General features: G+C 37.3%; 4 protein-coding genes across 4 annotated transcripts in view; all 4 read right to left on the bottom strand.

The window, feature by feature from the left end:
• CBG10571 overlaps positions 1 to 1,566 on the bottom strand; it is a gene marked incomplete at both ends in the record, with an annotated part of 4,616 nt that extends 3,050 nt beyond the window's left edge. The window contains 2 exons of the mRNA XM_002634851.1: positions 1,107 to 1,451; positions 1,499 to 1,566. Coding sequence (XP_002634897.1) covers positions 1,107 to 1,451; positions 1,499 to 1,566 — 413 coding nt within the window. The remainder of the gene's footprint in view (positions 1 to 1,106; positions 1,452 to 1,498) is intronic.
• Positions 1 to 10,434, bottom strand: part of CBG10566 — a gene marked incomplete at both ends in the record, with an annotated part of 39,195 nt that overhangs the window by 22,188 nt on the left and 6,573 nt on the right. The window lies entirely within an intron of this gene.
• CBG10573 lies at positions 3,572 to 3,860 on the bottom strand (the record flags this gene model as incomplete). Its single annotated transcript, XM_002634852.1, has 2 exons — positions 3,572 to 3,786; positions 3,857 to 3,860. The coding sequence occupies 2 exons, from the start codon at positions 3,858 to 3,860 to the stop codon at positions 3,572 to 3,574; spliced, it is 219 nt and encodes a 72-aa protein (XP_002634898.1).
• Positions 8,079 to 10,434, bottom strand: part of CBG10576 — a gene marked incomplete at both ends in the record, with an annotated part of 4,483 nt that continues 2,127 nt past the window's right edge. The window contains 4 exons of the mRNA XM_002634853.1: positions 8,079 to 8,153; positions 9,574 to 9,679; positions 9,743 to 9,860; positions 9,919 to 10,108. Coding sequence (XP_002634899.1) covers positions 8,079 to 8,153; positions 9,574 to 9,679; positions 9,743 to 9,860; positions 9,919 to 10,108 — 489 coding nt within the window. The remainder of the gene's footprint in view (positions 8,154 to 9,573; positions 9,680 to 9,742; positions 9,861 to 9,918; positions 10,109 to 10,434) is intronic.

Raw genomic sequence — 10,434 nt, 5'->3', positions numbered from 1 at the left:
GACAGTGGTTTTTTACGTTTTTTACCTGCTGGACATGAAATTGAAAAAAATCCGGAAAATTTGCCACGTAGGAAAGGCGCCCGCTGCCGTGGCCTAGGTTTCTCACTGAAGATCCTCGTCCCCCGGCGGCACCTGTTGTGATTTTTTTTTCTTTTTCAACGCCGAGTTTTCGAGAATTTCGGATTTTTTTTTGAATTTTTTCGCTATAATATTCGTGAAAAAAGATAACTTTTAACACATTTTGATGCAATAAAAATTTTTGGTCGGAGTGCCTCTTTAATTTTTGAGTTTCTAGGCCATCAATTCAAAATTTAGGTGGTTTCTATCTCAACTTGAAAAAAGAAGAGCCCAAACTTCAAAGGCGCATAACTTGCTTCAAAATCAAGGTTTTGAAATTGTTCATAGATCAAAAAGTTGTTTAGATTCTTGGCTTTATTTTGATGTACAATATGACCTAGTTTTCAATCTTCTCGTTTTCTAGGCCACCAATTCAAAATTCAGGTGTATCGATCTCAATGGAAGGTTAAACTTCAAATGCTCATAACTCGCTTCAAAATTAACATTTTAATTTTTTGAAAACATTAAAAGATAGCTTAGTTTCTTGACTTTATTTTGATGTACAACAGGATCTAGTTTTTTAAACTTTTGTGTTTCTAGGGCACCAATCCTAAAATTATGTGATTCGATTTCAACATGAAAAAAAGGCCTTACTTCATATGCTTATAACTCTCTTCAAAACCGATATTAAAAAGTTTTGCTAGCGTCAAAAAATAGCCTATGTTCTAGGTTTCATTTTGATGTATGACCTGGCCTAGTTCGAGAAAAAAAAATAAATTTCTAGGCCACTAACCCGTTTAGGTGTACCATCTCAACTTGAAAAAAGTTCAAACTTCAAATTTTAATAGCTTGTGCCAAAATCAAAATTTTGAAAATTACCCTATACCAAATGATAGCTGATACTCTTGACTTCATTTTGATGTATAACAAGGCCTAGTTTCGAAATGTGCAGGTTTCTAGGCCGCTAATTTCTAGTACACAACTTCAAACGCTAATAGCTCTTCTCGGAATTCAAATTTTTGGATTTCTCAAAAACCAAGATTTCTTACCTCGCTCTCAACATACAATCATGCATAAACGCAGTCGCCGCATGTCTAAAAACCCTGCTATTCGGATCCCGATCGTAGCTTCCCTTATCCCTCGCATGGACCGGTAGATCACTCCAATCAATGAATTCCAGGTTATCACCCAATGAATCCTTATAGAAATCCAAGACTCTCTTGGTCTGCCACGTGTAACTGTGTAGATAAAAATAGAATTTTGTGGCTCCCTGAGCAATCCATGACTCGAAAAATTGCAGGATTACGGTCCAGTCGGTGAAGAAGAATATGGGTTGGAGGCAGACACCAAGGGTGTGGGGATATCGATGAGAGGTTGGATGGAGACGGACATCGCTGAAAATTATTAGGTTCTGGAATAGGTTTGGGCAAGTTTGAAGCACGTTTTGGGCAAGTTTGGGCCCCTTTTAAGGCAAGTAAGGGCATTAAAAGCCAATTGGGAGTTAGCCATGATTCTTTTAAAGGCGCTTATCTTCAAAACTTGGCTAGCTATCAAAATTTTGTCAACTACAAAAATGATCAGCATCTCAAACTAGATATTTTGGTAATTACAACCTATCTAATCACAATCCTAATTTTTGAGATATGCACCTTTAAAATAGACTGGTACTATTTTCATCTATTCATCTTCTCCGAGCTTATCACCTTTTCAGAATTCTCTCTTGATGACGCACGACGTCTTTCAAAACAGATTTCTAACAAAAAATACAAAATCGTTCTGCGAAAAAATGTATTTGTTTCTGATTTAGATTGCTTTTTTTTCGAAATTCCGATCTATAAGGGTCATAGATCTAGGTAGTTAGTGATAGGGTCAGAGCATTCTTTAAAGGCGCATATCTTGAAAACTAAAAATTCTAGAAAAAAGTTACCAACTATTAAAATATGCGTTAGGTTAAATTAAATGTTTTAGTAGTTGACGACTTTTTTCTAGCTCTTCTAGTTCTTGAGATATGCGCCTTTAAAGTTATAAGGGCCAGCGCTTCTAATGTTACAAGGTACCTCCGGAGGGCCCTCCTATTAGAGGGGCTCTTCTGTTAGAGGGATGCTCTTTTAATACAGGTTTTACGTTACGCGCCTTTAAAGTTGAAAGATGAGGCGCAAAGAAGCTATGGTGTCGGACTGTCTGCGTCTCTTTTGTAACAAGCTTCTCCTCTTTACGCCGCGCGCTTCGTTGTCTTTAAAGGCGCATATCTCAAAAACTAGAAACACTAGGGAAAAGTTGTCGACTAACAAAATGTGCGTCAAATTTTAGTAAATATTTTACTAGTTGACAATTTTTGTCCAGCTTTTTTAGTTCTTGAGATATGCGCCTTTAAAAGGGGGTGGTTCCAAAGAAGAATGCGAAGTGCCTCGCGCTCAACGACTCGCTTTCTTTAGAAGCGCATATCTCAAAAACTACAAGATCTAGAAAAGAGCTGTCCGCTAATAAAATGTGCGTCAGATCATAATAGATATTTTACTAGTTGACAACTTTTTGCTATCTTTTCTAGTTCTTGAGATGTACCTTTAAAGTCAAGCGTACCCCCAGGCTAACTAGCGCTCCTGCACTATCACCCTTGACGTCCAGTCAGAATCTTCCATTTTCGAAAAATTTTTTCGCAACAATTTTGTATCCGCATTCTCGTGCGTCAGAAGGAATCAGAATCAGAAGAGGAGGATCCAAGAAGGGGGCGGAGCTTCAGAGCAAGGATTCTTCCCTGCTCATTCTCCATATTTCGTCTTGGTTGTCCTCCAGCTAATATGCGTCCTGATAGAATAGGAACAATGGTTGAGGTGGAGATGGTGAGTTAAAAAAGCAAATGCGCTCTAATTAATTAGCTTTTTTTCAGCCACCGCTCCCGCCGCCAACCACCACAACCAAATCCACTGGTCGTGAGGGCATAGTTCTCATGTTCCTCCTCGCCGTTCTCTTCGGTGTCATCATCTTTGGAGTCGTGCGCTATGGATTCTTCAACAACTCGCCACATCGCATCCCACTGGAGCTTCTTGAGAACTCTACAATGAGCGTGCCAGCCAAGGCACCAGGAGTTGTCTACGACTATCCACATAATAATACTATCTATGAATGATTGTTATCATTTTTCCTGAGATCCCACCACTAACATCCTCATTCCCTTAACCACCATTTTTTTGACACCAAATATACTCGTTTCCCTGCTTGTTCCATTCAGAAAATCATTTTTTCTTCGCCATATTCTCCTTGATTCCTCATTGTAATGTGTCTTATCCCTAGTTAGCAGTGCTCACTTAGCACCGGTAGATAGATCCCATCCCATTCCTCTCATCAATTTCAATTGTATTAGGTGGTTCTCCTTGGTTAATAAAAATGTTAATTATAAAATCTGAAGTATGAAATAGTTCGAAAAGGGAAGATGAGCGTTATAAAGCTAGCAGGAACGAATGAAAGTCTAAAGCACATGAATGGAAGATCCCAAAGGTACCAAGGTTCCAGGGTTCTAAGGTTCTAGGGTTCCAGGGTTCCAGGGTTCCAGGGTTCCAGGGTTCCAGGGTTCCAGGGTTCCAGGGTTCCAGGGTTCCAGGGTTCCAGGGTTCCAGGGTTCCAGGGTTCCAGGGTTCCAGGGTTCCAGGGTTCCAGGGTTCCAGGGTTCCAGGGTTCCAGGGTTCCAGGGTTCTAGGTTACTAAGGGGCCTCAGGACCACGGGCTGAGGTCCTCAAGCACCTTTAAAAGGACCATATGCCTCTTTTCCATGACGCATCTCCCCTTTGTCATCTTGACTAACCCATTCTGACAACTAATGCGTCCCTACGACATTTTGTATTTCCCTCGAAAACAATCATAAGGTCCCAGATTTAGATGTCTTTTCGCTGACGTCAACTGTGTCGCAGAAAACTTGTGCGCTGAAAAAAAAAAGAGTGGGCGGGGCCTAAACTTTAATCGTTGCACTTATTATTTTTAGTGATTTCTACTTCGAACATTGATATTTGTTAAATGCGTGCCGAAGACATTCAAATGGCTGATTTGCCAGAGGAGGGGCAGAAGGTGAGCAAGCTCTTTTTAACAGCATTTTTTGAGAAGGGCTATCATTTGAAACTAGCTAATTTTTATATCATCTTGAAGCCAAACTCAAGAGCTTTATTTACAAATTAAAATGATAGGAAGATGTTGAGTTCTAAGCGAGTTATGAGTCTTAGAAGGACCTCTACTCCAACGCTCTCCAATAGGGATGCAAACGCGCTCTAATTGAAAAGTTGAAAACCTAAGACAATGGACTTTTTGATATCATTGTGTAGAGCGTTTCATGATCTACATCATACGAATTATATAAAGTTTCAGCTCCCACAAAACCAAGGTACGAAAACCGAAGAAGTCATTGTGACAACTTTTGTGGTCGCTGTTGTCCTATGCATTGTTCTAGCCTATATTTTTGCATTCGTCTGTGTGCCAGAAGCCCAACCAAGAAGCCCAGAACCGACTTCTCAGCCAATGGATATTGCTCATCTTCCACTTCTTCTTAATTGAATTTTCTCTATGCATTCCTAATTTCAAATTGGCTAATTCTCAAAAAAAACCTCTGGATTCCAAGACGCTATTTAATTCCACCCTAGAAGACCATTTTTACGAAATAAAGTATTCTTAGATTTTCTAGAAAGATCGACTTTTCCAAAATTCGAAAGTTGTAGTCCTCTGACGTCAATAGAAGAATCTTCTGGTGTAATCTCTTTCTACTATTATTTATAAATCATAAAGAAAATAAAAATGATGTTTTTTTTTTTGAAAACAACCACTACCGTAGTCCAGACATTGCTGGGTAATTGCCCAAAATCGCAGAAAAAGAGCATTGCATACTATAAAGTCCAGCCTATAGAGACGCAGACAGCTAGGCACACTAGCTTCTCTGCGTTTCTCCCCCTCTCAGCGAATTTGAAAGCGCATAACTTTAAAGGCGCACATCTCAGCAGCCCGCAAAGCAATCAAAAAGTATTTAACTGATGAAATGTGTCAAATTTTATGCTAATTATTTTTGTAATTGACAACATCTTGATTAATGTTAGGAGCTCTGAGATATCGGCGTCCAAGCGGTACGAGCATTTTTTTGACGATGAGAGAGATAGTGCTAACTTTAAAGGCGCATGCCTCAGCAGTCCGCAAAGCTATCAAAAAGCTTACAACTAGAGAATCATGTAGAATATTATGATTTTTAATTTAGTGATTAAATTATTGATTTTAGTAAATCTTAGGAGCTTTGTGATATTTACGGTCATGCGGAACAAGCTCCTTCTTACTGTGAGAGGGGTAACTTTAAAGGCGCATATCTCGGGAACGCACAAAGCTACCAGAAAATTTTCAATTAACGAAATGTGTCAAATTTCATGCATATTATTTTGTAATTGACAAAATTTTGTTAAGTTCGATGAATTTCAAAATATCCGCCTCAAAGCGGAACAAGCATCTTTTTACGATAGTGCTAATTTTAAAGGCGCATATCTCAAGAACCAGCAAAGCTATCAAAAAATTCACAACTCATGAAATGTGTAAAATTTCATTCATATTATTTTTGTAATTTTCAAGTTTTTAATAGCTATTCAAGTTTTTGAGATATGCGCCTTTAAAGTCAAATGCTTCCAAAGAAGAAAAAAAGTATGCCTAACCTCAAATTTAAAGGCGAATATCTCAAGAACCAGCAAAGCTATCAGAAAGTTTTAAACTTACGAAATGTGTCAATTTTTATGCTTATTATTTTAAAATTAACTATACTTTGCTAACAGTCATAGACTTTGACATGTTCGCCTCCAAGCGGATCAATTGTCTTTTTACGGTGAGAGGGGGGGGGGCTAACTTTAAAGGCGCATATCTCAAGAACCAGCAAAGCTATCAGAAAGCTGTATACTAACAAAAACTTTGGAAAATCCGAAAAACTCACTTCACCGGAACCATTGTAAACTCATCACTCTTCTCAGTTGTCAAATGGATATATGGTTGATGTGGAGTCGTTGGAGCCAACTTCACACTTCCGAATCTGGTGGCCATTGAGCAAAACAGATAGTCAAAACATGTGGCGTTAAAACAGGAGTATTCCACTGGCTGCCAACCGACACTTGGAGAGATTTGAGCTTTCAGAGTCATACTGTAATTGGAAGTTTGGGGATTGAAAGTTTTGGGGTTATTTATGGGTCTTTAAACTTTAAAGCCGCATATCTCGAGAACCGAAAATGCTAGAAAATTGTGTTTACACTTAGTTTGAAGCTCTGTTTTCCAGGTTTTAGGAGAATTTTGAAAATTCCTTACTCATTATCCTGATTCTCCAAATAGATGAATCTTATCTCCTCATCCGAAACTCGATACGCCTCCCTGACATAGATCCCCTTGAATTTCGAAAAAGCACCTCGATTTCGATTAATCCGTTTTTGAAGCCAAATTTCTTTTAGAGACAAATCGCGACGTTTTTTTAGCTCGGAAGATTCTGGCTTCCATGGTCTTGGAATGCTTTCATTCTCATTCTCGTATTGGGTGTAGGGGCCAGTGTAGATGTTGATGGTGAGCACTGGAATTTAAGATGTATCTCAAAAAACAATATAAGAGCTAGAAGAAAGAGTTGTTAACTACAAAAATATAATTTCTAAAATTTTACACATTTTGTTAGTTAATTAAATTTTTCTAGCTTTGCTAGGTTTTGAGATATGCGCCTTTAAAGTTGAGCTTAGCGTTTTTGAGCTTGGAGTTCTTTATCATGCACTATTTAGGCTCATTTTGAAGCTCTGAACTTGGTGAATTTGAAAAATCTAATTTTCAATTGCTCATACTAATTCTTAAAATTCTGAACACATTTGGATCTGATCATTGCTCCAAATGGTCACCTCAAATCAGAAGTTTGAATATGCAGGAATTGGTAAAAAATTTTTGGAGATAAAAAAAATTTTTGAGGGGAAATCAAATCTTTTCAAAATTGAATTTGAAGAATTTAAGAAGTAGTGGTAAATTAAAAAAAAAAGTAGATATGCGCTTCAAAGTAATATAAGGGGGTGAGACGCAGACAGCTAGACACTCTAGCTTCTCTGTGTTTCTTTCCCCTCCCCCTCCTCTCAATGAGTTGCTTTGACTTTAAGGGCGCATATCTCGAAAACTAAAAAAGGTACCAAAGAACTATTAACTAAAAAATGTGTAAAATTTTACGCTTTTTATTTTGTTAGTTAGCAAATTTTTCTGTAGCTTTTTTAGTTTTTGAGATAGAGTTCAATTTTTGAAGGTTGACAATTTTTTTGAAATGAAGCTTCTCGAAAACTGAAGAGGCTAGAGAAAAGTTATGAAGACGTAAAACTCAAGAAAATCACAAAAAAAAATGATAAGCATTTTTAAAATTACAGTAAGACAGAGTTAGTGAGACGCAGGCAGCTAGGCACTCTAGTTTCCCTGCGTCTCTCTACCCTCCCCCTCTCTCTCGATAGCTGTGACTTTAAAGGCGCATATCTCAAAAACTAATCACAGTACCAAAAAGTTATCAACTACAAAAATGTGTATAATTGTACGCTTTTTATTTTGTTAGTTAACAAATGTTTTCTAGCTTTTTTAGTTTTTCAGATAAATTCGATTTTTCAAGAATGTTTAATTTTGGAACTTGAAAAGCTAGAGAATCTTTAAAAGTGGTAATATGTATGAAATTTTAAGAAAAGCTCACCGAAAAAAGTGACCATGATCAGGATTAAAAGAGAATAGAAAATTTTCGAGCCTCGTCTTCGCATTTTCTGGGATCAACAATGAAACAAATGGCAAAATTACCTCGAGGAAGAGAAGCGCCCGAAAATTCTTTATCGCAATTTTTGAATCTTCTTCAAATCTTCCAAATGGCAGAAACCGGGTCTTTCCTGAATTCTTGGATCATCATCCGATTAAAATCTTTTGTTCCGATGCGTAAAAAAGAAAAAAGAACGAAGAAAAACGATTTTTTTCAAACTGGGATGGGCAACATGCAAAGATAATTACATATTGGGTAATTAATTAGATAATTAGGCAATTTTAGCGACATCCCGCAAGAATCCAACTCCACGATTCAGCTGAGAGATTCCCTCGGCGATGCCAATCTGAAAAAAAAGAATTTTGTTTGGAAAAATTTTTGGGAAATTTTCATAAAAAACTATAGTCCGATTTTTCGGGAATTTCAGTTTTAGCACTGAAGATTTTGAAAAATGGCTAACAGGATTTTGGAAATTTTGAAGATTATTAATTTGAAAAATCTTATATTTCCAAGTGATCCTTGGCGCCCCTTCCACCCCGTTCCCTGGAATTTTGAATATGCTTTAGTAAAACTGATATATCTTAAATTCTAAAAATTTTATCACAATTTTGTCAATTATAAAAATAATGAGCATAAAATTTTACACATTTTTCTAGTTGACAACTTTTTTCCAGCTTTTTTAGTTTTGGAGCTATGTGCCTTTAAAGATGCCAACACGCCTTGCAACCCTACAGTGCGTCTCTTTAAAGGCGCATAACTCAAAATCTAGAAGTGCTATCAAAATTTTGTTTGTCACAAAAATGATAAGCATAAAATGTTATACATTTTATCAGTTGAATACTTTTCCCCATCTTTTTTAGTTTCTGAGTTATGCGCCTTTAAAAATTCAGCAGTTCAGAGCCAGGGGGGAGAGACGGAGACAGTTAGCGCACTCTAGCTTCTCTTTGTCTCTTTCAGAACGAGGAGACGCAGAGAAGCTAGAGTATCTAATTGTCTGCGTCTCTACTATTTCAGAGCCAGAATGGCATGCCATTTTTTCTCGTTTTTTTTCCGATCGCCAAATCCAAATAAAACGAAAAAAATCGGAAAACACCGGATTTTATCTTGTCTATGTTGAAAATCTATGAAAATCTATGAAAATACATCGCAATTCGTGCCAGAGATTTCAATAAACAGATAAAAAAGTGGCACCTAATTTAGGCTAGACCAAAGAGACGCAGAGAAGCTAGAGTGTCTAGCTGTCTGCGTCTCTTCGAGGGCAAGCAACTTTAAAGACGCATATCTCGAAAACTAAAAAAACTAGGGAAAAATTGGCAACTAGAAAAATAAAAATTATACAATTTTACTTAATTTACTGGTTAAAAACTTGCTCCTAGTTTTTTTTGTTTCGGAGCTATGCGCCTTTAAGTAGAGGTACACAGTGAGACACACTCCCCTTTCGTCTTTGGAACCACGTTTCTTTTTAAGGCGCATATCTCAAAAACTGGAATAGCTATCAAAAAGTTGTCAACTGCTAAAATAAGAAACATAATATTTTACATAATTTACTAGTCAAAAACTTTTGTCTAGCGTTTTTAGTTTTGGAGTTATCCACCTTTAAAGTTGGGATGCAGACAACTAGACCCTTTTTGAAGTGGGCTTCTTTAAAGACGCATATCTCAAAAACTAGAATAGCTATTTAAAAAAATTAACTTTTAAAACAATCAGCATAAAATTGTACACATTTTAGCTTTTTCAATTTCTAAAATAATCCTATTTGAACTCACTTTTCTGGAATTTTCCTCTGGAGCATCTTGGTCTGGCTTACCCTCCACTAGGATATATCCTCCTACTATTATATCCTTCACAGGCGTTTTCATGACATAGCGACTTCTGAAAATAGAAAATTGCTTTATGATTAACGTTTAATTGACCAATTAAGACCAGACTAATTACCTCTCAACTTTCCCACTTTCCACATCAGCATGATATCGATCCAAAGAGTTGTTACAGCAAAGGGTAGTGAGTAGAATGATAATTGGAAGAAGGATCAGAGCAATTAAAACTACGAATCCTGAAAAAATAATTGCAATCGAATTTTTGGTTTTTTGAGCCCAGCTACACAGGTTTACCTTCATTTAAAGAGCACTGGCATGCGATTTGAATGCCATTGTAAATGAGAAAAATGGCAAAAAAGACACTTCCAGCCACCACAGCCAAGCTCATCGCCGCACACAGTACCATGCCGACCCATTTGATGAGCAATATTGTGAAAATGAGAATTCGAGAGAAGTACCATCGAACGAAGGGGAGAAATCCGCTCTGGAACATTGGAAAGTTGAAGAAAATTGAGGCTTAAAAAAGGATTATCGTATTTCGAAGCCCACCCTATACGGGGGTCGTTGGAAAGGGAAGTGAGAAAGTGTATGGAATAGAAAAACCGTACTTCCTTTGACAGAACCTTCTCGAAACCGACAACTTTGAGCTCAATTGTTCGGGGGTGGTCTGGGGTGGCACTGTATTAGGGGGTAGCATTCAATTAGAGGCTGGCACTTTATTGTTCGGAGCTAATTTCTACTGAAGCTCACCACAAAAGGACTCGATCTTCAATTCTAAAAATTCATAAAATGACTTCAGAAGTTTTCTTG

This window comes from Caenorhabditis briggsae (genome assembly GCF_000004555.2).
Source record: "Caenorhabditis briggsae complete genome, chrIV, whole genome shotgun sequence".
Classification (NCBI taxonomy): Eukaryota; Metazoa; Nematoda; class Chromadorea; order Rhabditida; family Rhabditidae; genus Caenorhabditis; species Caenorhabditis briggsae.
Note: the sequence above shows the minus strand (reverse complement) of the source record. Positions and strands in the feature narration are given on the sequence as shown.